The sequence below is a fragment of the Schistocerca nitens genome, chromosome 5 (genome assembly GCF_023898315.1).
Source record: "Schistocerca nitens isolate TAMUIC-IGC-003100 chromosome 5, iqSchNite1.1, whole genome shotgun sequence".
NCBI classification, from domain to species: Eukaryota; Metazoa; Arthropoda; class Insecta; order Orthoptera; family Acrididae; genus Schistocerca; species Schistocerca nitens.
The window spans coordinates 288,119,814-288,146,464 of NC_064618.1; the positions used below are offsets into that span (position 1 = coordinate 288,119,814).

The following is a 26,651-nucleotide window of genomic DNA, read 5'->3' on the forward strand; positions in this document are numbered from 1 at the left end:
TGAGCAGTGATAAATAATGAAGCAATTATTACCCTAGCAAGCCATAAAATCTAAACCACATATCATAAAGTTTGTCTTCTAACTGATGTTTAATTTTTTTCAATATTTCCACTTCCACTTGATCTTTTATGTACTTCAGCACCATACCTCTTCCAATGTGCAAATAAGTTCAAGTGCTCTCTTCATGACTTGTGTATTTCCAACCCATCTTATAGAACAACATTAGAGAGGAAACTTGGAAAACCCAGTGATATTTGAGAAGCTTACCCGCCTTGAATGAAAAGCCCTCATAAACTACCAGATCATCCTATGAAATCCAGGAACATTCCAACCACTTTTATTATGAGCAGCTTTCAGAGCTCCATTCACTACGTGAAGAGATTAAGTGCCACAATGAACATTGTGGTCGGTTATCTTTTTCACTGATTAGAAAAGCTTAAAAATCATGCAAAATCTTCAAAATCACATTTGGCTCATCCAATGGTTATGATTTCGTATGACAGCAGGAGCACTTTCTCGGTTATCCCATATACACTGACTGCATATTTGTATGTCAATCTGGTGATCTGACCTGTTGTGCTGCCATTCACGAACCGCATTCCATGGGGCGTTTCTCAACAGGATAACACTTGCCCTCATACTGCTGTTGTAACTCAGCATGCTGTAAAGAGTGGGGACACGTTGCCTTGGCATGCTCAATCACCAGATCTGTCGCTGACTGAGCACGGGCGGGACACCATCGGACAACAACTCGAGCATCATCCACAAACAGCATTAAGCATCCCTATATTGACTGACAAAGTGCAATAGGCATGGAACTCCATCCCACAAACTAACATCCTTCACCTATATAACACAATGCATGCATCCTTGCTTTCAACATTCTGGTATTTACCTTGGTTATTAATATACCAGCATTTCACATTGGCAAAGGATATGTCACACTTTCATTAAGCTGCGAACTTGCAAAGTTAATCTCTTTAATGTGTTACATAGACAAATGTATTCCCAAAACTTCATTACTCTACATTAATTATGTTTTGGTGTTGTTAACTTATGTCTATCAGTATTTGCAATTGTTTACGAAGCTTGTGTTTACTTACTCTGTTCCCAAGTGATGCAGGCATGTAGCCAGTTGAATGTTTGAGTGCTTTGGCAATTTTCTGCCAATTACAACAATTTAACCTTACACCAGGGACAATGTTTAGCAAACAGCCAGAATTGTGTGTACTTTTTACAATGAAAGTTTGCATGGTTAATTATGAATTTCAAAGGCATACATATTCATGTGTACTTATTCTGTTTTAATTCATTTACTTGTATGTGGTTATTGAAACATTATTAACATTTTTCTTCTGACAAAAGTGGTATTGCCATCACACAACTGTCTCATTCTGAAAATTCTTTTGAAGGTCCTACCTTTCAGTGAAACTGTTTGCTTTATGGCAGATGTTGGTTTCCAAACACTTTAATTTCCATTTGTTCATCCAAGTGCTTATAAATCAAATTACTTATAATTCATTTCACTCACAGTACATTGTATTGTTATGTTACTTCCCAGTCTCTCCCATCTACTCAATCTCCCACTTCCAGCTCCACTCCCCCCAAAACCTCAAAATTCCCATCAACACAATCTGGAACCACAACACCCTAATTCAGTAGTTAACCTTTCCTCCAAAGCTCTCTCCCAATCCGAAACATCTGTCCTATCCAAAGGCCTCATCTTCAGCCCTACTCCCAGATTCAACCAAACAGCCCTCGTCAAAGATTTACTGTCCTACACTCATACTCTCTGCTGGAAATATCACTTTGCCACGAAGAAAAATAATCCTAATCCTAATGATCCAACTAGCCAAGACACTGTGCAAATTGCACCCTGCCTGGAACAGTTCCGTCCTCCGTCACAGCGGGACCCACCTCCTCTTCCTCAAAATCACCCTCTCCAAACCTTCCAGGAATTTCTCACTTCCAGCCTTGCCTCTCAATCCTTCTTAAAAAACCTTAATCCTACTCCCAACATCACCACTGCTGAAGCCCAGGCTATCCATGATCTGAAGGCTGACCGATCCATCATCATTCTTCCGGCGGACAAGGGTTCTGCGACCGTGGTACTTGATCGTCGGGAGTATGTGGCTGAGGGACTGCGTCAGCGTTCAGACAACACCACATACAAAGTTTGCCAAGGTAATCTCATTCCTGATGTCCAGGTGGAGCTTCAAGGAATCCTCAGAACCTTAGGCCCCCTACAAAACCTTTCACTTGACTCCATCAACCTCCTGACCCCACCAACACCCCGGCACATCTACCTTCTACCTACTTCCTAAAATTCACAAACCAAATCTCCCGGCCACCCCACTGTAGCTGGTTACCAAGCCCCCACAGAACGTATGTCTGCCTACGTAGATCAATACCTTCAACCCATTACATGCAGTCTCCCATCCTTCATCAAAGACACCAAACACTTTCTCAAACGCCTGGAATCCTTACCCAATCCGTTACCACCGGAAACCATCCTTGTAACCATTGATTCCACTTCCCTATACACAAATATTCCGCACGTCCAGGGCCTCGCTGTGATGGAGCATTTCCTTTCACGCCGATCACCTGCCACCCTACCTAAAACCTCTTTCCTCATTACCTTAGCCAGCTTCATCCTGACTCACAACTTCTTCACTTTCGAAGGCCAGACATACCAACAATTAAAGGGAACAGCCATGGGTACTAGGAAGGCCCCCTCGTACGCCAACCTATTTATGGGTCGCTTAGAGGAAGCCTTCTTGGTTACCCAGGCCTGCCAACCCAAAGTTTGGTACAGATTTATTGATGACATCTTCATGATCTGGACTCACAGTGAAGAAGAACTCCAGAATTTCCTTTCCAACCTCAACTCCATTGGTTCCATCAGATTCAACTGGTCCTACTCCAAATCCCATGCCACTTTCCTTAACATTGACCTCCATCTGTCCAATGGCCAGCTTCACACATCCGTCCACATCAAACCCACCAACAAGCAACAGTACCTCCATTATGACAGCTGCCACCCATTCCACATCAAATGGTCCCTTCCCTACAGCCTAGGTCTTCGTGGCAAACGAATCTGCTCCAGTCCGGAATCCCTGAACCATTACACCAAAAACCTGATAACAGCTTTCGCATCCCGCAACTATCCTCCCGACCTGGTACAGAAGCAAATTACCTGAGCCACTTCCTCATCCCCTCAAACCCAGAACCTCCCACAGAAGAACCCCAAAAGTGCCCCACTTGTCACAGGATACTTTCCGGGACTGGATCAGACTCTGAATGTGGCTCTCCAGCAGGGATACGACTCCCTCAAATCCTGCCCTGAAATGAGATCCATCCTTCATGAAATCCTCCCCACCCCACCAAGAGTGTCTTTCCGCCGTCCACCTAACCTTCATAACCTCTTGGTTAATCCCTATGAAATCCCCAAACCACCTTTCCTACCCTCTGGCTCCTACCCTTGTAACCGCCCCCGGTGTAAAACCTGTCCCATGCACCCTCCCACCACCACCTACTTCAGTCCTGTAACCCGGAAGGTGTACACGGTCAAAGGCAGAGCCACGTGTGAAAGCACCCACGTGATTTACAAACTGACCTGCCTACACTGTGAAGCTTTCTATGTGGGAATGACCAGCAACAAACTGTCCATTCACATGAATGGACACAGGCAGACAGTGTTTGTTGGTAATGAGGATCACCCTGTGGCTAAACATGCCTTGGTGCACGGCCAGCACATCTTGGCACAGTGTTACACCATCCAGGTTATCTGGATACTTCCCACTAACACCAACCTGTCAGAACTCCAGAGATGGAAACTTTCCCTTCAGTATATCCTCTCTTCGCGTTACCCACCAGGCCTCAACCTCCACTAATTTCAAGTTGCCGCCGCTCATACCTCACCTGTCATTCAAGAACATCTTTGCCTCTGTACTTCCGCCTCGACTGACATCTCTGCCCAAACTCTTTGCCTTTACAAATGTCTGCTTGTGTCTGTGTGTGTGTGTGTGTGTGTGTGTGTGTGTGTGTGTGTGTGTGTGTGTGTGTGTGAGCGCGCGCGCGCTCGAGTGTATACCTGTCCTTTTTTTCCCCCTAAGGTAAGTCTTTCCGCTCCCGGGATTGGAATGACTCCTTACCCTCTCCCTTAAAACCCACATCCTTTCGTCTTTCCCTCTCCTTCCCTCTTTCCTGACGAAGCAACTGTTGGTTCCGAAAGCTTGAATTTTGTGGATTTTGTGTGTGTGTTTGTGTTTGTTTGTGTGTCTATCAACATGCCAATGCTTTTGTTTGGTAAGTTACATCATCTTTGATTTTAGATATATACTATTAACTAGTGTTGACTGCATTGTTGTCTGCTTTGTCACTGAACTGTGCTGCTTCTATTTGTGTTTTGTTGCACTATTTCCTTTGTATTCCATTGCATAACACGTCAGTATGAACAGTGATCTCAATTTCAATACCCCAAAGTAATTACGCCCTCCACCTCTTCCCGCAGCAAACAGTGTACCCTCCCTGCTCCTCCCACTCAACAGATGCCAAGCTATAGTCTGCAAATAGTAATAATATGACATGGGAAAAGTTTTGGTTAGTGAGAAATTGATTTTACTCTATTGTCCTTAACACCTTTAAAATGAAATTAAAATTACAATAGTTTTATATCAATTATTAAAAACCTTTAAGGAACTGTCTTTCCAAAAAAGATGTGGATTAAAGAGATTTAAACAGAAGTGGGAGTGGACAGGATTAAAAAAAAAAAAACAGCTGTTCCAACTGATACTCCACCAGCAACATATGGGATGGCAGCACAGTCATGGGCAGAGCTACCATTTATATGTCATTGCCACTAAGTGTATACACCATATAAAGCTTAATGAAGCAACATCTCCAAATTTCTCTGTTCACACCTGCCCCTCAAGGTTGTGAACCAATGTGGCTTGCACAGATGAACAGACAAGACAACTCCCCTACAGATAACAAAGACTTTTAAGAGTGAATCTTTATTGACTAGTGTATACAACCTTTTTGGGGATAACAATAATTTGCTACTCCCTTCTAGAACTGCATCTGACTGACACACACACAACAAAATTCATGGCCAGCCACACAATTTCATTACCTTTTGATTACTTTCATAACCACCTGTTCATATTCATTACTTTTTCATGACTCTCGTGAACTGTAGACACCCTGACAGACCAGTCCCAGTTAGAAGCTGTAACAAATGTTTCCTTAAAATTGTTGACACCCTGAATGCAGAAGTATAACACTCATAATTCTGTGTTGATTTGTTACACTATCTGTTGCTAGGAACATTCTCAGTGACATTAGATCTGTGCTGGATAAGTGTTATGTTCCAGTGTCCAGTTTGATACTCCCCGCCCCCAGAGGGAGGCGATGGACACTGAGTTTACAAAAACAGCCAACCTTCAGGTAGCAGATATGGGGCATTCAACTAAGCTTGTAGTCAAAATGAAGACCTAAGAAAACAGTATGAGTGTGTCCACATGGAAGCGTGCCAGATGGCACCCTGGAGCTGTCATTCTGCAGGAGGTAGGTGGCCGCCCACCCTCAGGCATACAATCAACAAGTTCATTACCTGGTATCTGTATATGGCCAGGAATCCAAAGAAAATCGCCTGAACAAACAGCACTACCAATATCAGCCAGAAGGTCGTGGGTGTGGCAGAGACCAAGGGGTTGAGGGAAAAACTCCAAGCAATAGCGTAAAGACGACTCACCGATTCCATATATAACAAAGCATGGGTGAGTGAGGGCTGTTTAATGAAAGAGGGCCCGAAAAGTGGCCATCAATTTTGCAGTAAACACCACACACGAGGCAGGCAAGAAGACAACAGAGGATGTGATGCATGTCATCCTGAAACTCCCGTAAGAGTTTCACAACAAACAATGGAACACATTTGGTGTGATGGAGGCTTTCGGATCCCGGAAGAGATCCATCTGAATCCAGGGCCAAGGAACTAACTAAGCGAGGTGGTCAGGAGAGAACATGGGGAAGAGGACAAGTAGGGGAGATGTAAGTTATGGCAGAGAGAAGCGACGTGGAGCCCAACCAGTAAAACCACCACATGGTGGGCGGCAGGTAGGCTAAAAGAATAGAATAGGAGGTGTGCGCAGGTGAAAAACAGATAGTGATGGCATAGGACACCACAAGCTGGGACCACTGAATCGAAAGGGGAGGGATCCCAGCATCAACCAGAAGACTATCAACAGCACTAGTGCGAAAGGCACCATAGGATAAATGGATACCACAATGGTGAACCGGATGAAAGATGAACAATGTGGAAGGGGCAGCTGATCCATAAACTTGACAACTACAGTCCAGACAACAGAGAACTAATGCCCAGTAAAGGTGAAGAAGGATTGAACGATTTGTGCCCCAAGAGGTGTGGGCAAAGGAGCGAAGGACACTGAGTTTAAGAAAACAACCAACCTTCAGATAACAGATATGGAGCAACCAACTAAGCTTGCAGTCAAAATGAAGACCTAAGATATTGAACTGATGGACCACAGCCATGTGTTGGGTGTCAAGGTAGAGCTCTGGATCAGGATGGCCGTAGTATGGTGACAGAAATGGACCACCCTTGACTTACGCGGAGAGAATTGAAAACAATGTGAGACTGTCCACATGGAAGTGTGTTGGATGGCATCCTGGAGCTGTCACTCTGCATAGGCCACTGAGTGGGAGCTATCCCAAATACAGAAATGATCCACAACAGGGCAGGGGTGACCAATGTTCTGGCAGATGCCACAAGTCCGTTAACAGTGTTGAGAAATACGGATCTCTGTGGAATGTCATTCCCTGGGTCTGCAGAGAGCTGAGAACAGTTCCAACCTGAACTCTGAATGACTGGTGGAACAGAAAGTGGTGAACAAAACTCAGGAGGTGGCCCCAAAGACTCCACTCGGGGAGTGTAAGCAGGACGTGATAGCACAAAGACCATGCCTCCCAAAAGCTGCATTGGTAAAGTCTCGAGATTCAAGGACCCAGTTAAGCTGACAAGCCACCATCCATTCTCGTAACTTGCAGGGGACATTGGTCAGCCTGACTGGGCAGTAACTTTCAAGAGATGATGGATCCTCCCCAGGCTTAATGACAGGAACCACAATACTGTCTCTGCATTGAGAGGGGAAAATGGCTTTGAGCCAAATAAGGTTAAACACCTGGAGGGGATGTTGTCATTGTGGAGGATTGAGCTGTTGAAACAATTGGTTGTGGATAGAATCAGGGGCAGGAGTGGACTCATGAGGAGAAGAGACGGCAAGAAGAAGCTCCCATTCATTGAAAGGTTCATTGCAGGATTCCACCCGGCGGTGGGTAAAACGTGATCAGGAAGCTTCAGCCCACTATTTCCACAGGACGAAAGCAGCTGGATAGGAGGCTGACACTGATGCAGTCACAAAATGGGTTGCAAGTTGTTCCGTGAGAACTGATGGATCTGTACGAAGGCCATATGAAAGGGCAAGGCCCAGACTGTAATCTCAGAGGGTGCAGAGGGAGTCCACACCCATGATGAAGGGACAGAAGAACCTAGACAGGAAACAAAGCATTCCCAACACACCTGCTTGCTCTGTTTGATTAAGTAATGGGATTTGGCATGAAGACATTTAAAGATAATAAGACCGGCAGAGAACAGGTGCTGCTTAAGATGTAGCAAAGCTTGAAGACAATCACAGATAACAGTGGCAATGGCCATGCTCCACCACGGAACTGGCCGATGGTGAATGGGGCCTGACAAGCAGGGAGAAGGTGAATTTTTGAAATAGAACAAGATCTAAAGCCAACAGATTCTCCTGGTTTCTTTCAAAATGGCCAGGGAAGCATACTACGAGAAACCAATCAGTGACTTATGTCCAACATTTTTTAATCTTTGCTTCCTTGATTTTTGCTGGAAGGTCATCATAAAGGAAACCAACTCTAAATAATGAAAAGTGTGATGTCACCCACATGAGTACTAAATGGAATATGATAAACCATACAAATCTAAAGGCTGTCAATTCCACTACATGCTTAGGGATTACAATTAGGAATAATGTGAATTAGAACAATCACACAGATAATGTTGTGGGGAAAGCTGTCATTCACTGGAAGAAAACTTAGAAGAAGCAAAAGGTCTATTAAAGAGACTACCAACACTACACTTGCCCATGCTCTTCTGGAGTACTGCTGCACAATGTCAGATCCACATCATACAGCATTGAAGGAGGACATCAAAAAAATTCAGAGAAGAGCAGGCCGTTTTGTATTATTATGAACGGGGGAGGGGAGCATCAGGGCTATGATGTGTGAGTTAGGGTGACAATCATTTAAAAAAAAAATGTTATTTTCAATGTGACAAGATCTTTTCACGAAATTTCAGTAACTAACTTTCTTCTCTGAATGCAAAAATATTTTGTTAGTGCACATCTACGTAAGGAGAAATGATCATTGCAATAAAACAAGAGACATCAGGGCTTGCACTGAAAGTTTTATGGGTTCATTTTTCTCACACACTGTTCAAGAGTGAAACGGTACAGAAACAGCTTGAAGTTGGTTGGATGAGTCCTCTGCCAGGCTGTTAAGCCGTTAACTCTGAATTGCAGAGTGTTCATGTAGATGGAGATGTAGATGCAGTTCAAGTTGCATGACTACTACCTTTGTCTGAAAGGTAATCCCATTCAGCTTTGTATCGTCAGTTCTTATAATGTTAAATATTGATACTGATATTCAGGAATTAAACTTATCAAAGGTCTGTTTGCAGAATATCCACAAACTGAACTCCAATGGTATACTGAACAAAACTTGTTTTCCTTGAAAGTGGTTGTTGGTGGACATCTGCAAGAAGAATTTCTTTTATGTACAAATTTATTCAAGAAAGGGAAAACTATGGCCATGAGAAGAAAAGAATTTCTCAATATCAAATGCTCTCACTCATGGCATTGCTTCAGAAATATCATTTCACACAAATTCTCACATTGCTTCAATTGGTCTATTTGCCAATAATCCTATACTTGAAAATAGTTAAAAACATAATATGTACCCAACCAGAGTGGTCACTTCTTTACTTTGATCAGTATCTTCATCATCAGAGTCACTTGTTTCTACCAGCTGATAGCTCCAAAAATGGTCAGCTTGATTCACAGCTCGACGCAGCTCCCTGAAAAAGAAAACTTGAGGGTGAGTAAAAATAGTTTGATTTCATACAGAATAAAATTTTATTTCATTCATACATATTAAACAGAATGTAATGGTGAAGGATGAGGTCACCTCTAGACTACAAGTGCAATACTGCACACAGTATCTCAATCACAACATGACACTGTTCTCACGATTTGCAATACAAGTAATTTTTTGTCCATATATCAAGCCATTAGTATTTGCTAACATAATGTCATATCAGTGTATTCTTCACTCAATTATACACTTCCAAACGGAAGCAAATCCAACGTTTAGGTGAGCTGAAGTCTTAATATTACCACTGTCAAAAGACATACAGCAGAATCCTGAATAAGGCATTCAACTTATTTTCTCAACATTCAGGAAGTCAAAGTAAATGCTTTGTAAAGGACAGCCTTGGTCTTAGGGTCTATTCTGAGTGTGGGCAGATCATTTGTACCGTCAGGGTTGTGTACAGAACACTTGACACCATATTAAACGCTACAATTTTTATAAGTCAGTGCTTACTGGCCACAACTTCACCAACAAACATAGGTTTATTTTTATGAAAATAAAAGTAACAAACTTCAAAATGCCATTTTCATGTTAGTAGAGCATTCACTCAGATTACCGACTTTGGCAAAACTATGTTGGCATCTTCAGATCTTATCCATTACGCTTCAAAGTACCATGGCTATGTGTGCAAAATACCATACATAATGGTATTTCACACAATGATTGTTTTACCTTTTGCATGCCTATACTATGTCATGCATGTTTGTGGAATTTCTATTTATTATGTGTGATGAATTACTGTACACGTGAACAAGATGCTTTGATGTGTAGTGCATAAGATCCAAAGATGGCAACATAGTTTTGCCCAAACTGGTAACCTAAGTGGTCTTCTAAAGTGATCATGGCATTTTGAAGTTTGTTATTTCTATTTTCATATTTAAACTGCCCGCACAGTGGAATAATGTCATGCACATACAAGATTTATTTTTGATGAGACAAAAATCTTGTCCTATGCAACTATCTATTTGGCTTCGTTATCACGGAAACTACTGCAATGAGACTGGGTGACAAGTTTCACTGGGACATGGTTGTACCCTTAGCAGTGCATGTAAGTGGGTGTTTGATGCTGAGAGGCTATAAGGGAATACATTGAGTGGAACTTTTTTCAATGAGATCAGTGGCACTCCTCTGCGGACATTCTCATAATCTCCCGGACTTCATTTTAATTCCTATGCCTTTGCATTACGGAACCATGATATAAGTTAGAAACCTGTTGCATATAAAATACAACAGCGCTTCCATTGTCTTTGGTAGTATGTGTTAGTTTCTATAGTCGAGTTGATATAAGCTGATCCCTGACAGTTGCAGTGGGATGGGCGTAGTAGTTTCCGGGGCTGTCTCAACCAATAATGTAATGAAATTTTGTGAATGTCTCCATTTTGTTGTTTTCAGAGGTCTGTAGACAGCTACTGTTTTGACCTGCAGCTGTCAGAACTTTTCAGTTGAAAGCTGGCAAAAGTGCTGTGAGCTGTCAGGGATCTACTTACATCATCTCAATTATAAGCCTTTATATGATGCCACAACAGTATATATCCACCAGCTCTTACACATAAAATACCATCACTACATCAGTTACAATAGTCAGCTTGTTACAATAATCATGTAGAGGACTCAAGTTTAAAAGAATAGCTGACCATGCACTGGACATGTATGTACCCAGTAGAACAGTTCATAATGGGAGGTAACCCCCATGGTATACAATCACTGTAAAGAAACTTCCAAATAAACAGAGATTAGCATATGGCTGTCAAGGGAGCAATGTGTGATGCCTTCAGTGACTACCATAGCAGAACATTGTCAAGTAATCTTTCATAGAACCCAAAGAAATTCTGGTCGTGTGTAAAGATTATAGTGGCACATAGACAGGAACTGAAATTAAGGGCAGCAAAGCAAAAGCTGACATGCTTAACTCCATTTTCAAATGTTTTACAAAGGAAAACCCAGGGAATTGCCCAATTTAATCCTCATACCATTGAAAATATGAATGAAATAAATATTAGTGTCAGTGGTGTTGAGAAACAGATGATATTTTCGAAGAAGAAGCTGAGTAGTACCTTGGTGTAATGGTTATGATACTACACTGTTGCATGGAGGGTCATGAGTTCAAAACTCACTTGGACTGTACAATTTTAATTTCTATATTCGGTTCGAGTACATTCTAGAAGTATCCACAAATGTCAAGAATCATTGTACTGAAATGTTCTGTAGTTGCATATACAGGGTGCTTAATTGATCGTGACCGGGAGAAATATCACATGAAATAAGCATCAAATGAAAAAACTACAAAGAATGAAACTTGTCTAGCTTGAAGGGGAAAACCAGATGGCGCTACGGTTGGCCCGCTGGATGGTGCTGCCATAGGTCAAACGGATATCAACTGCATTTTTAAAAATAGGAACCCCCATTTTTTATTACGTATTCATGCAGTACGTAAAGAAATATGAATGTTTTAGTTGGACCACTTTTTTCGCTTTGTGATAGATGGCGCTGTAATAGTCACAAACATATGGCTCACAATTTTAGACAAACAGTTGGTAACAGGTAGGTATTTTCAATTTAAATACAGAATGTTGGTACATTTGAACATTTTATTTCGGTTGTTCCAATGTGATACATGTACCTTTGTGAACTTATCATTTCTGAGAACGCATGCTGTTACAGCGTGATTACCTGTAAATACCACATTAATGCAATAAACGCTCAAAAAGATGTCCGTCAATCTCAATGCATTTGGCAATACGTGTAACAACATTCCTCTCAACAGCGAGTAGTTCGCCTTCCATAATGTTAGCACATGCATTGACAATGCGCTGATGCATGTTGTCAGGCATTGTCGGTGGATCACGACAGCAAATATCCTTCAACTTTCCCCACAGAAAGAAATCCGGGGACATCAGATCCAGTGAACGTGCAGGCCATGGTATGGTGCTTCGACGACCAATCCTCCTGTCATGAAATATGCTATTCAATACCGCTTCAACCACACGCAAGCTATGTGCCGGACATCCATCATGTTGGAAGTCATTGCCATTCTGTCATGCAGTGAAACATCTAGTAGTAACATCAGTAGAACATTACGTAGGAAATCAGCATATATTGCACTATTTAGATTGCCATCAATAAAATGGGGGCCAATTATCCTTCCTCCCATAATTCCGCACCATACATTAACCCGCCAAGGTAGCTGATGTTCTACTTGTTGCAGCCATCGTGGATTTTCCGTTGCCCAATAGTGCATATTATGCTGGTTTACGTTACTGGTGTTGGTGAATGACGCTTCATCGCTAAATAGAATGCGTGCAAAAAATCTGTCATTCTCCCATAATTTCTCTTGTGTCCAGTGGCAGAACTGTACACAACATTCAAAGTCATCACCGTGCAATTTCTGGTGCATAGAAATATGACACGGGTGCAATCAATGTTGATGTAGCATTCTCAACACTGACGTTTTTGAGATTCCCGATTCTCGCGCAATTTGTCTGCTACTGATGTGCGGATTAGCCGCGACAGCAGCTAAAACACCTACTTGGGCATCATCATTTGTTGCAAGTCGTAGTTGAAATTTCACATGTGGCTGAACACTTCCTGTTTCCTTAAATAACGTAACTAACCAGCGAACGGTCCAGACACTTGGATGATGTCGTCCAGGATACCGAGCAGCACACGTAGCACATGCCCGTTGGGCATTTTGATCACAATAGCCATACATCAACATGATATCGACCTTTTCCGCAGTTGGTAAATGATCCATTTTAACACGGGTAATGTATCACGAAGCAAATACCATCCACACTGACAGAATGTTACGTGATACCACATACTTATATGTTTGTGACTATTACAATGCCATCTATCACAAAGCGAAAAAAGTGTCCAACTAAAACATTCATATTTCTTTACGTACTACATGAATATGTAATAAAAACTGGAGGTTCCTATTTTTTAAAAATGCAGTTGATATCCGTTTGACTTATGGCAGCACCATCTAGCAGGCCAACCATAGCGCCATCTGGTTTCCCCAGCTAGATGAGTTTCGTTCTTTGTAGTTTTTTTGTTTGATGATTATTTCGTGAGATATTTGGCTCGGTCACTATCAATGTACCACCCTGTATACTGTATGTGTTTTGGCCGGAGGCAGTTCGCTCCACACTCTTGCATGTGCAAATGCTGAATAAACCTTCATTAAGTGAAATTAGTGTTTGTCATTCATCTAATTACACCTTCTTCTATGTGACATTATTCTGGTGGAGACGCTGGGTATTGGAACTTGTGATAGCCCACATTATCGACGACACAGTGGCTCACATCAGGCCACGACCAAGCCGCCGTTTACGTTGGCGAGTTACCTGAGTTCGAGCCATATTCAACAGATCGCAATCTCCCGGAGACAGAAGAGGACATTACAGACAGAAGAAGAAGAGGACATTACAATGACAGCAACTGTGTGCCACCCCATGAGACATCCTTCCGGGTTCTCTGGTGATGATGGCCAAGATCCAAACAAGTGGCTGAAGGTATATGAGCGTATAGCAAAATTTAAAAAGTGGGGTGACACCGTGTGTTTGGCTAACGTATTTTGCTACTTGGAGAGAATTGTCAAGCAATGGTATGAGAACAAAGGAGAAATTCACAAGCTGAGAAGTATTCCAGGTGGAACTTTGCAAGTATTTCAGTGACACACAATGACAGAAGTGCAAGGCTGAAGAAAAATTAAGTTGCAGGGCACAGCGTCCAGGAAAAACTACAGCATACTACAATTCAAGATGTCTTGGAGTTGCGTAAAATAGTGTTCTCAGAGACATTTGATGAACATATAAAAAGACTGAGGGCCGTTTGTAAGTGTCTCCAACAAGGCGGACTGAAAATTAATCCAAGGGAGTGTCTCTTTGGAGCAAAAGAATCAAAATACTTGGACACCTTGTGTCAAACGCAGGTGTGAGGCCAGACCCAGAAAAGGTGAGATCTATAACGGAAAAGTGTTAGAGATATGAGAAACTTCCTCGGATTATGTTCTTATTACTGTCGTTTTATCAAACACTTTTGTATCAAAGCCAGGACACGCCAAGAGTTGTTAAAAGCTGATGCTAAATTTATCTGGGGTGGTGCTCAACAAGATTCTTTTGATGTGCTGTGAAAAGCTCTGACGACTGACCCTGTACTTGGTCTGTATGATGAGAGAGCACCTACACAACTACACACAGATGCCAGTGGATATGGGATCGGTGCTGTTCTGGTGCAAATTTTGGATGGAAAAGAGAAGGTTATAGCCTATGTTTCTACGACACTTACAAAAGCCAAGAGAAACTACTCAACTACAGAAAGAGAATGTCTTGCTGTGATCTGAGCAATGTGCAAATTTCGACAGTATCTCTATGGAAGGCCATTCACAGTTGTTATAGACCATCATACACTTTGAAACTTCCTGGCAAATTAAAACTGTGTGCCGGACCGAGACTCGAACTCGGGACCGATGGGTTGCGAGTCGTGCTTGGGTAGCTCAGTTGGTAGAGCACTTGCCCACGCAAGGCAAAGGTTCCGAGTTTGAGTCTCGGTCCGGCATACAGTTTTAATCTGCCATGAAGTTTCATAACAGCACACACTCCGCTGTAGAGTAAAAAATCTCCTTCTGGGAACATCTCCCAGGCTGTGGCTAAGCCATGTCTCCGCAATATCGTTTCTTCCAGGAGTGCTAGTTCTGCAAGGTTCGCAGAAGAGCTTCTGTGCAGTTTGGAAGATAGGAGACGAGGTACTGGCAGTACTGATGCTGTGAGGACGGGTCGTGAGTCGTGCTTGGGTAGATCAGTTGGTAGAGCACTAGCCCGCAAAAAGCAAAGGTCCCGAGTTCGAGTCTAGGTCCGGCACACAGTTTTAATCCGCCAGGAAGTTTCATAACAGTGCACACTCGGCTGCAGAGTGAAAATCTCATTCTGGACCACTCACTTTGTTGGCTGACAGGTCTTAAGGATCCAACAGGACGACTTGCCAGGTGGGCACTATGTCTTCAAGAGTATGACATTTCCATAGTGTACGAAAGTGAAAGAAAACATCAAGATGCTGATTGTCTCTCAAGAAACCCTGTGCAGGACCCTCAAAGACTTTGATGAAGATAGTGACTGTCTCGCTGCACTCCAGGATCTCTCTGCTGAGCAGGAGGAGGATGCCAAGATATCTCAAATTATGCTCGCTTTAAATCGGTCAGAGGATGAGAAAGGACAATTTACAGTAGTTAATGGATTACTTTGCAAGAAAAATTTTGATCCATTTGGAAAGAGGTGGCTACTAGTGATTTCTAAACACATGAGCTTAAGATGTACTAAAGAAATTCCATGACACACCTGAGGCCAAACATTTAGGATTTATTAAGACCTATGATAGAATCGATTTTTCTGGCCAGGTTTATTTAGGAGTGTCCATCACTATGTGTCGCACTGTAGAGAGTGACAGAGGAGAAAGGCAGTTCTTCAGAAACTACCTGGCCAACTCATGCCAATTTCACCAGCCGAAACGCCTTTCCAGTGTGTTGGAATTGACCTCCTTGGATGATTTACAGCTTCTGCTAGTGGCAATAGATGGGTTATTGTTTGCACTGATTATCTGATGTGGTATGCCATACAAAAGACGTGAAAACAGCCGAAGCGTCTGAGGTAGCCAAATTAATTGTGGAAGACATTGTATTAAAACACGGTGCCCCAAGATTGTTAATTACGGATCGAGGGAAAGTTTTTCAATCAAATCTTGTGACAGAGGTAAACCGTCAGTGCAACATTACTCATCGCATGACAACTCCTACCATCCGCAAACGAACAGGCTTACTGAATGCCTTAATAAGACCTTGGCCAACATGCTATCAATGTTCATCAATGTTGAGCAGAGCAACTGGGATGAGGTACTACCTTTCGTGACATTTACCTACAACACCACCAAACAAGACACCACAGGATTTACACCATTTTTCCTGGTGCATGGGCCTGAGGTGACTACAAAGATGGATACTGTGTTTCCATTACATCCTGCTGACGTGGACAACGACTACATCGGCCAGGTGTTAACCAGAGCTGAGGAAGCTCAGCAGTTAGCTCGACTCCGCATGCTGCAGGCTCAAGAAAATGATCGCCAAAGCTATTACACGAGCCACTGCCCTATTGTCTACCAGCCTAATGACCTCATCTGGATCTTCACTCCTGTTCGGAAGGTTGGTCTCTCTGAGAAGCTCCTCAGGTACTACTTCAGACCTTATAAGGTTGTAAGACAGTTGTCTGCTGTTACTTTACGAAGTTGAAGATTTCGCAAGACGATGAAAGATCAGAGATACGGTCCACATCCTTCAAATGAAGCCCTACAAGGATCCTGCCACTCAGGTAAATTCGAAGCTCCAACAACAGGCAACAAGCGGTAAGGTGATGAAGAGCATAGCAGCAAAAGAAGTTCTAAGAAGATCACCGCCAGGGCGAACATCAGTCATCGGGAGTCGGAGTATGACCGATGACTCATTCCCGGACTAGGACAACGTAACACCGAGATGCTGTTCTCTTAAGCAGGGAGCAATGTCACAGAAGAAGTTGAGTAGCACCGTTGTGTAGTGGTTATGATGCTAAACTGTTGCATGGAGGGTTTTGAGTTCAGAACTCACCTGGACTGTACAATGTTAATTTCTATATTCGGTTCAAGTACATTCTAGAAGTATCCACAAATGTCAAGATTCACTGTACTGGAATGTTCTTTAGCTGTATATATACTATATGTGTTCTGGCTGCGGGCAGTTCACTCCACGCTCTTGTATGTGCAAATGCTGAATAAACCTTCATTAAGTGAAGTTAGTGTTTGTCATTCATCTAATTACACCTTCTTCTATGTGACAATATCATTAAAACTGAACAAAGTTTCAAGGCCCGATGGAATTCCTGTCAGATTCTATACTGGATTTTCAGCTGAGTTAGGCTCTCTTCTAACTGTAATCTATGATAGATCCCTCGAACAAAAAACCATGCCCGGTTCTTGGAAAAAGACACAGGTCACCACCGTCTGCGAGAAGGGTAGTAGAAGTGATTCACAAAACTACCATCCAACAATCCTTGACAATGATTTGTTGTAGACTCTTAGAATATATTCTAAATCTACATCAAAGTGATTACTCTGCTACTCACAATAAAGTACATGGCAGAGGGTTCAATGAACCACCTTCAAGCTTTCTCTCTATTGTTCCAGTTTCGAACGGCCCGCAGGAAAAACAAACACTTAAATTTTTCTGTGCAAGCCCTGATTTCTCTTATTTCATCATGATGATCATTTTTTCCTATGTAGGTGGGTGCCAACAGAATGTTTTTGCAATCGGAGGAGAAAACTGGTGATTGAAATTTCATGAAAAGATCCCAACACAAAAAAGCCTTTGTTTTAATGACTGCTACTCCAATTCATGTATCATGTCTGTGGCACTATCTCCCCTATTTCACGACAGTACAAAATGAGCCGCCTTTCTTTGAACTTTTTCAATGTCACCTGTCAGTCCCTCCTGATGCACATTTCACACTGCACAGGAATACTCCAGAATAAGGTGGACAAGTGTGGTGTAAGCAGTCTCTTTAGTAGACCTGTTGCATCTTCTAAGTGTTAGACCAATGAATCGCAGTCTTTGGTTTGCTCTACCCACAACATTATCTATCTGAACATTCCAATTTAGGTTATTTGTAATTGTAATCCCTAAGTATTTAGTTGAATTTACAGCCTTCAGGTTTGTGTGACTTACCGCATAATCGAAATTTAGCGGATTTCTTTTAGCACTCATGTGAATAACTTCACACTTTTCTTTATTCAGGGTCAATTTCCACTTTTTGCACCATTGCACCATACAGATATCTTATCTAAATTATTTTGCAATTTGTTTTGGTCATCTGATGACTTTACAAGATGGTAAATGACAGCATCATCTGCAAACAATCTAATAGGGCCTCACAGATTGTCTCCTATGTCATTAATATAGATCAGGAACAATAGAGGGCCAATAACACTTCCTTGGGGAACGCTGGATATTACTTCTGTTTTACTCGATGACTTTCCATCTATTACTACGAACTGTGACCTTTCTGACAGGAAATCACGAATCCAGTCGCACAACTGAGGTGATATTCCATTGGCAAACAGTTTGGTTCGAAGACGATTGTGAGGAACAGTGTCGAAAGCTTTCTGAGCTCAAACATAATGTGGTATCTTGAATAGAATGACCTCCTCCATGCCAACCAGCATGGAGTTCAAAACATCAATCACGTGAAACGCGACCCACACTTTTCACACATGACATACTGAAAGTTTTGGTTCAAGGCAATCAGGTAGATGCTGTATTTCTTAATTTCTGTAAAGCATTTGAGTCGGTACCACATTTACGGTTATTGACAAAAGTATGACCATATGGAGTATCAAGTAAAACTTGTGACCAGACTGAGGACTTTTTGGTAGGGAGGACACAACATGTTATCATGGATGGAGAGTGGTCATCAGATGAAGAAGTAACTTTGGATGTGCCCGAGGAGATTAGATTAGATTAGATTAGAGCAGATTCAGTTTGTGTTCCATACATCCAAAAATGGGATGACTCTCATAGGTGCAGAACATGTCAGAAAGTATAACATAAGAAACATAAAACATTTGAATATAATTTACACTACCCATATTATTTGTCAGGAGATCATCAGAATAGGTGAATACATTACAGTGAACTGAATCAGCTAATATTTATAGAATTAATACACTGTTAGAATGAAACATAGTTATGCACTTTTAATAAATTTATCATACACAAAATACCTAATCTTGACTGCTGTGACCAAGTACTGTCAAAACAGACATTTTTACTTATTCAGGTTTAACAGTTCCTATTAAGATATTCATCTATAGAGTAGGAGTTGCCTATCAAAAAGTCTTTCCAACTCTGTTTAAACTGTGCTTTATCTGAAACTAAGTTTTTAGAGGTTGATGGCAATTTACTGAAAATGAGTGTTCCTGAATATTGGACCCCTTTTTGGACCAAGGTAAATGATTGTAGGTCTTTTGTAGATTGTTCTTACTCCTAGTATTGATACTATGTATTAAACTATTGGTTGGAAGTAAAGATATACTACTTGTAACAAATTTCATTAAAGAATAAATAAATTGAGAAGCAGTGGTTAGAATACAAAGTTCCTTGAACAGGTTCCTACACGATGTTCTTGAATTTACACTACAAATAATTCTTATTACACGCTTTTGCATGCAGAAAACTTTTGCTCAGTTTGATGAGTTACCCCAGAATACAATCCTATATGAGATAATCAAATGGAAGTATATAAAGTATGCAAGTGTTTTTTATATCTCCTACATCTGACATCATTTTCACTGCAAATACAGACTTGTTTAGGCGCTTCAGCAATTCTGTAGTATGCCCTTTCTAACTGAATTTATTATCGAGTTGTAATCCCATAAATTTAATATTGTCAACATTTTCAATCTGCAAGTCCTCATATGTTATACACCATGTGATCAAAAGTATCAAGACCCCCCCCCCCCCCCCCCCCCAACTACCAAAAAAACTTTTTCACATTAGGTGCATTATGCTGCCACCTACTGCCAGGTACCCCATATAAGCAACCTCAGTAGTCATTAGATATAGTGAAAGAACAGAATGGGGTACTCCCCGGAACTCATGGACTTCAAATGTGGTGAGGTGATTGGGTGTCACTTGTGTCATATGTCTGTACATGAGATTTCCACACTCCTAAACATCCCTTGGTCCACTGTTTCTGATGTGATAATGAAGTGGAAACGTGAAGGGAGACGTACAGCACAAAAGAGTGCAGGCTGACCTTGTCTGTTGACTGTCAGAGACTGCCGACAGTTGAAGAGAGTTGTAATGTGTAATAGGCAGACATCTATCCAGAGCATCACACAGGAATTTCACACTGCATCAGGATCCACTGCAAGTACTATGACAGTTAGGCAGGAGATGAGAGAACTTGGATTTCACGGTCAAGAAGCTGCTCATAAGCCACACATCATGCCAAACAACGCCTGCTTGGTGTAAGGAGCATAAACATTGGACGATTGAACAGTGGAAAAATGTTGTGTGGAGTGACGAATCATGGTACACAATGTGGCAATCTGATTGCAGGATGCAGGTATGCTGACTGCCCGGTGAATGTCACCTGCCAGTGTGTGTAGTGTCAACAGTAAAATTCGAAGGCGGTGGTGTTATGGTGTGGTCGTGTTTTTCACGGAGGGGTTTGCACCCCTTGTTATTTTGCATGGCACTATCACATCATAGGCCTACACTGATGATTTTTAAGCATCTTATTGCTTCCCACTATTGAAGAGCAATTCGGGGGTGCCAATTGCATCTTTCAACATGATCAAGCACCTGTTCATAGTGCACAGCCAGTGGTGGAGTGGTTACAAGACAATAACATCCCTGTAATGGACTGGCCTGCACGGAGTCCTGACCTGAATCCTACAGAACACCTTTGGGATATTTTGTAATGCCGACTTCATCCCAGGTCTCACCGACCGTCACTGATACCGCTCCTCAGTACAGCACTCCTTGAAGAATGGGCTGCCATTCCCCAAGAAACCTTCCAGCACATGATTGAACATATACCTGTGAGAGTGGAAGCTGCCATCAAGGCTAAGGGTGGGCCAACACCATACTGAATTCCTGCATTACCGATGGAGGGTGCCGTGAACTTGTAAGTCTTTTTCATGTAGGGGTCTGGATACTTTTGATCACATAGTGTACACATACTGGAAGGAAATCTCTTACAGGTTATGAACTGCATATAATGGGTCTTGTGAAAGTTTAATTACAGTGAATTAGGTTTAAGCCATTTATTAATGTCAGTGAAAATTTGATTAGCAGCCATTTCTAAATCTGTAATTGACTTGCTACTTATTGCAACATTTGTGTCATCTGCAATCAAAACAAACTTAGCACCTGATAATGTAACAGATGATAGGTCATTAATGTACACAAGAAAAAGTAACAGACCCAAGATGACCTTGAGGAATACCATCTGTAATTAATTCCCAATCAGGGAAGTACGATGGGATCCTTGCTGTTTATGTTGGATATTAATGACCTTGCAGACAATATTAATAGTAAAATCAGGATTTTTGCAAATGATGCAGTTATCTATAATGAAGTACTATGTGAGACAAGCTGCTTAAATATTCACTCAGATCTCAATAAGATTTCAAAGTGGTGCAGTGATTAGCAACTTGCATTAAATGTTCAGAAATGTAAAATTTTGCACTTCACAAAATGAAAAAAATGTACTATCCTATGACTATACTATCAATGAGTCACTGTTGGACTCGGGAAACTCATACAAATATCTGGATGAAGCACTTTGTAGGGATATGAAATGGTATGATCACGTAGGTTCAGTTGTAGGTAAAGCAGGTGGTAGACTTCGGTTTATTGGTAGAACATTGGGGAAGTGCTATCAATCTACAAAGAAGATGACTTACAAGTCACTCATGCGACCTGTTCTAGAATATTACTCCAGTGTGTGGAACCTGTACCAAGAGGGACTAACAGGGGATATTGAAAGTATACAGAATATTGCAGCATGAATGGTCACAGATTTGTTCAGTCCATGGGACAGTCACAGAGATTTTGAAGAAATTGAACTGGAAGACTCTTGAAGACAGACATAAACCATCCCAAGAAAGTCTATTAACAAAGTTTCAAGAACCAGGTTTATGTGATGACTTTAGAAATACACTACAAGCCCCTACATATCACTGACATACGGATTGTAAAGATTAGATTTGAATAATTACAGCATGCACAGAGGCATTCAGACAATCATTATTCCTGCACTCCAAATGTGAATGGAACAGGAAGATTGGTTGGTTGGTTGGTTTTGGGGAAGGAGACCAGACAGCGTGGTCATCAGTCTCATCGGATTAGGGAAGGATGGGGAAGGAAGTCGGCCGTGCCCTTTCAGAGGAACCATCCTGGCATTTGCCTGGAGTGATTTAGGGAAATCACGGAAAACCTAAATCAGGATGGCCGGACGTGGGATTGAACCGTCGTCCTCCCGAATGCGAGTCCATTGTCTAACCACTGCGCCACCTCACTCGGTAGGAACAGGAAGAAACCCTAATAACTGGTACAATGGGGGGTACCATATGCCATGGACTTCACGGTGGTTTGCAGAGTATAGATGTAAATGTAGATGTAAACATAGAGGAAGTTATCAAAAGCTTAAGTTATCACTGAAACCTTAAGCAGTAAGAAAATCCCAAGAAATTGCTCTAAAATCTGTCGTTGCCTTATGCTAAATAAGGCCCCATGATGTACACATTTCACAAGCAACAATTTTGACACTTCCAAGGTTTCAGTTCGAACACATTACACTCAAGATAAACATTGTAAACAATATTTCTTTGCTAAGTAACTTTTCTAGTCACTTTTATATGTCAGTTCAAAGACAAGATGAAAAGTTCTCAGCCTGGCAGTGAAACACTGTATTCTTAGGGAAAAAATGTAATTTTTTTGACTGCTGTTCTTTGCCTAATGAACATTTCACCAGTGAGTAAATTCTATCCCTGAAGTGCAATTCTGGGAGGTTAGCCAATCACCTACCTGCAGCTGCCATAAGTACACCATTTGAAGTAGAGTGGCAATGCCTGCACACTGCAGTCAACCAGGACAATGTGGATGTACATGTACATTCTATAGCTCTAAAGAAGAATTCATCTGAAACCTAGGAATGGAATCTTGTTGCTCTACCAATTTTAGATTCAGCACCTCAACTATTTGCTGTTACATTACTCCCCCCCTCCCCCAAATCAGCCTGTATGACTGGTTTGATACAGCCCACCCGAATTCCTCTATGGTGCCAAACTCTTCATTTTGGAGTAGCATTTGCACTCTTTGTTTTCAATTATTTGTTGGATGTATTCTGCTCTCTGTTTCCCACTAAAATTTTATTCTCTGCAGCTCCGTCTAGTACCAAGGAAGTTATTCCCTGATGGTTTAAAACATCTTCTATCATCCTGTCCCTTCATCTTGTCAGTGTTTTCCATTAGCTCCTTTCTTCACTGATTCTATGGAGAAACTCCTCACTCCTTATTTTATCAGTCAACCTAATCTTTAATATTCATCTGTAGGATTACATCTAAAGTGCTTCAGTTCTCTTCTTTCGTAGTTTTCCCACAAGCCACGGTTCACAACTATACAATGCTGTGCTCCAAACGTACATTCTCAGAAATTTCTTCCTCAAATAAAGGCCTATGTAGACTTCTCTATGGAATGTCCTTTTCGCCTGTACTAGTTTGATTTTTATGTAATGGGTTATTTCAATAAGATAAGCAAAATAAGCAAAATTCCTTAACTTTATCTATTTTGTGATCACCAATTTTGCTATTAAGCTTCTCGGTATTCTTACTTATTCTACTTCTCATTACTTTCTTCTTTCTTTGGTTTACTCTCAGTTCTTATTCTGTACTCATTTAACAATTCATTCCATTCAACAGGTCCTGTAATTCTTCTTTACATTCAGTGAGGATAGAAATGTCATCATTAATCTTATTACTGATGTCCTTTCACCCTGAATCTTAACCCCACTCTTGGACCTTTCTTTTATTTCTGTCATTGCTTCTTCAATGTAAAGATTGAATAGTAGGGTTGAAAGACTGCATAACCTGTCTTATACACTTTTGAATCTGAGCACTTTGTTCTTGGTCGTATAGTTCCCTCTTGATTCTTGTACACCCCATATACGAGGTTCATTCAAATGAAATCTGGTCACTGCATCTACCTTTGCCTTACACGTAAGGTGGCACCACGTAACTGCGGGTATGGTGGTGCCATCTATTGGTAGAGAGACTGACATGTGTGCACAGTTTGAGGTTGCATAACACCAATGTGGTTTCATGCCGAAGAGAAGGTGGTCACACAATTTATCATCCACTACCAAACATGCAGGCGAGTAAGCAGGAACAACGAGTGATTCGATTTTTGGCAGCGGAGGGTGTTGGAGGCTGTGGAATGTATCGGTGAATGAAGACTGTGTACAGTGAGTACAGTCTAAGTTGTTCAAGTGTTGTGGAATGACGCAAATGATTCCTTGAGGGAAAAGAGGCACTGGAAGACGATGCTCGTCCTGGACAAGCTCATTGTGTCACTACACTGGAAATGGTTGCGGAAGTGAGTGCTTTAGTCTTGGACAACCACAGAATCACTGTGGACGAGATCCATCAGTTACTGGGTATTAGCATGGGCACCACCCACACCATAATGCATCAACATTTTAACTTTCAAAAAATCTGTGCGCAGCGGGTTCCCCATCAACTGACCACCAAACAGCAAAATACTCGAATTGCGCTGTCTTTGAGTCATCTGCATCATTATCACGAGGAGGAATACAGCTTTCTGTCAGGTATGTCACAGTTGACAAAACATGGTGTCACCATTTTGAATTGGAAAGCAAGCATCAGAGCAAGCAATAGAAACATGTGACTTCACCACCTCTAAAGAAATCAAAAGCCGTGCACACCCATTCTGGTAAGGTCATGATGTCCTTCTTTTTGAACCACAAGGGTCCACTGCTTGTCGAGTTCCTGGAATGGGGACCCACCATCAATGCCCAGCTTAATCAAGCCACTTTACAGTACCTTAGACTAGCCATCAAGTCAAAACACCGAGGCATGTTGCCCAATGGCATTATCCTCCTGCAAGATAATGCAGTGGCCACACACGGCCAATGCGGTGAAGATGACTTTGCAGCAGTTTAGGTGGGAAATGCTGGAACATCCACCACATAGTCCTGACCTTTCACCATGTGACTTTCATGTGTTTGGACTTCTAAAACAAGCTATACGCAGACATTGATTTTCAATAGACGAGGAAATGTGTGACTAGGTCCAGCCTGGATCCGACAGCAGCCTAATAGCTTCTCCAAGGATGGAATCGACCGGCTAGTATCGCAATGGGATAAATGTGCCAACAGTTTTGGCAACCATTTTTGAGTATTGTACTGTGTTATAACTACATTTTTGAGGTAATAAAATCATTACCGTTACTTTACACTAGTGACCGGGTGTCATCTGAATGCCCCTTATATATTATAAATGCAAAAGTTTGTTTGTATCTTTGTTACTCCTTCATACTGAAATTGCTGGACAGCTTTGGAAGAAATCTGAAATTGAATTAGCTTATACCCTGAATTAACACATAGGCTACTTCTAAAAGTGTGATATTTCTTGATTTGAAGAATATAACATGAAACACAGAACAATAATTACTTTTAGAAAAAAACTAATTACTCTTGACTTTTGAACTGTGTTGTCTTTATGAAAACGCTTTTACTTTTTAATATGACCTACATAATATGATTCAACATAACAAACACAATGCTTATACACTCCTCAAAGTGTGTAATCCATAGCTCCATACAAGCCTATTTTTTGCATTTTAGCCACTGAGCATCACACATATCTTATAGCTTCTGAAACACTTGAAGACTGGCAGCAATATCATTCCTTTACATGTAGAATGTGGTAGACTTTTAGTGAGTCTGGATCTGATTATGACATGTGAGAGTATCTGCTGCTAACAGGCACACATGTGAAGGCAGATGACACTGTTGCACACACAAATATTATAAAATTTGTGATGCACTGAACTATAAATTATTTTCTTTCTTCAGCAAGTTAATATGTTTGTTACTCCTTAACACTGAAGTGGCTAGACAGATTTGGATGAACTTTGGAATGGTGATAGCCTATATCCTTTTAGTCTGGAAAAAATCACTGCTCCTGTGAGATGGTCAGTGTGGCTACTTTTAATTATTCTCGTGTCAGAAACATACAGGTACATTTACATTTTACACAGTTATGATTAAATTCTTTTTGACCAAAACTTGGCCACTTCCAGTGCATTTTCTGTTGCTTGTTGAAGATCATCATCTGTAGAGGAGACTGGGCACAATCGACACCGAAGCATGTGCCAAACTGTCTTTTCTCCTCTACAGTAGCACCGAATATCATTTGGATCAGTGTATCCCCATCTTGCCAGGTTAACCTTTGATCTTCCAACTCCAGATCTCAGTCTATTCAGGGACTTCCAAGTTGTCCGTTCCCTGTCATGGCCTGCATGTAAAGCTTCAACAACTCTTTTCCAACTAGGGGGAAAGTAGGTCGTTGCCCTCCATAGTTGTAACCTAGCTTTTTCAGTGGTTCTAAGTTCCTTTGAGTCCTAAGGAAACTCTTCCTCCACTTCAGTTGTTACAGATGTGGTTCATGCCCATGCAGAGGATGGGTAATTTCCTGTTCCGCTACCTTTCTTTCCTTGTTCGCAGCTATCTCTCTTCGAACAGGTGGTGGTGCTATTCCTGCAAGGTGGTAAAGACGTTGAACTGGAGTGGACTTCAAGC

General features: G+C 41.6%; 1 protein-coding gene across 8 annotated transcripts in view; it reads right to left on the minus strand.

Moving 5' to 3' along the window:
- LOC126259166 (uncharacterized) overlaps nt 1–26,651 on the minus strand; it is a 131,016-nt gene that overhangs the window by 65,940 nt on the left and 38,425 nt on the right. For all 8 annotated transcript variants that reach the window (XM_049955730.1, XM_049955725.1, XM_049955727.1 and 5 more), the window contains one exon: nt 9,056–9,172. In XM_049955730.1, the coding sequence (XP_049811687.1) occupies nt 9,056–9,172 (117 nt within the window). The remainder of the gene's footprint in view (nt 1–9,055; nt 9,173–26,651) is intronic.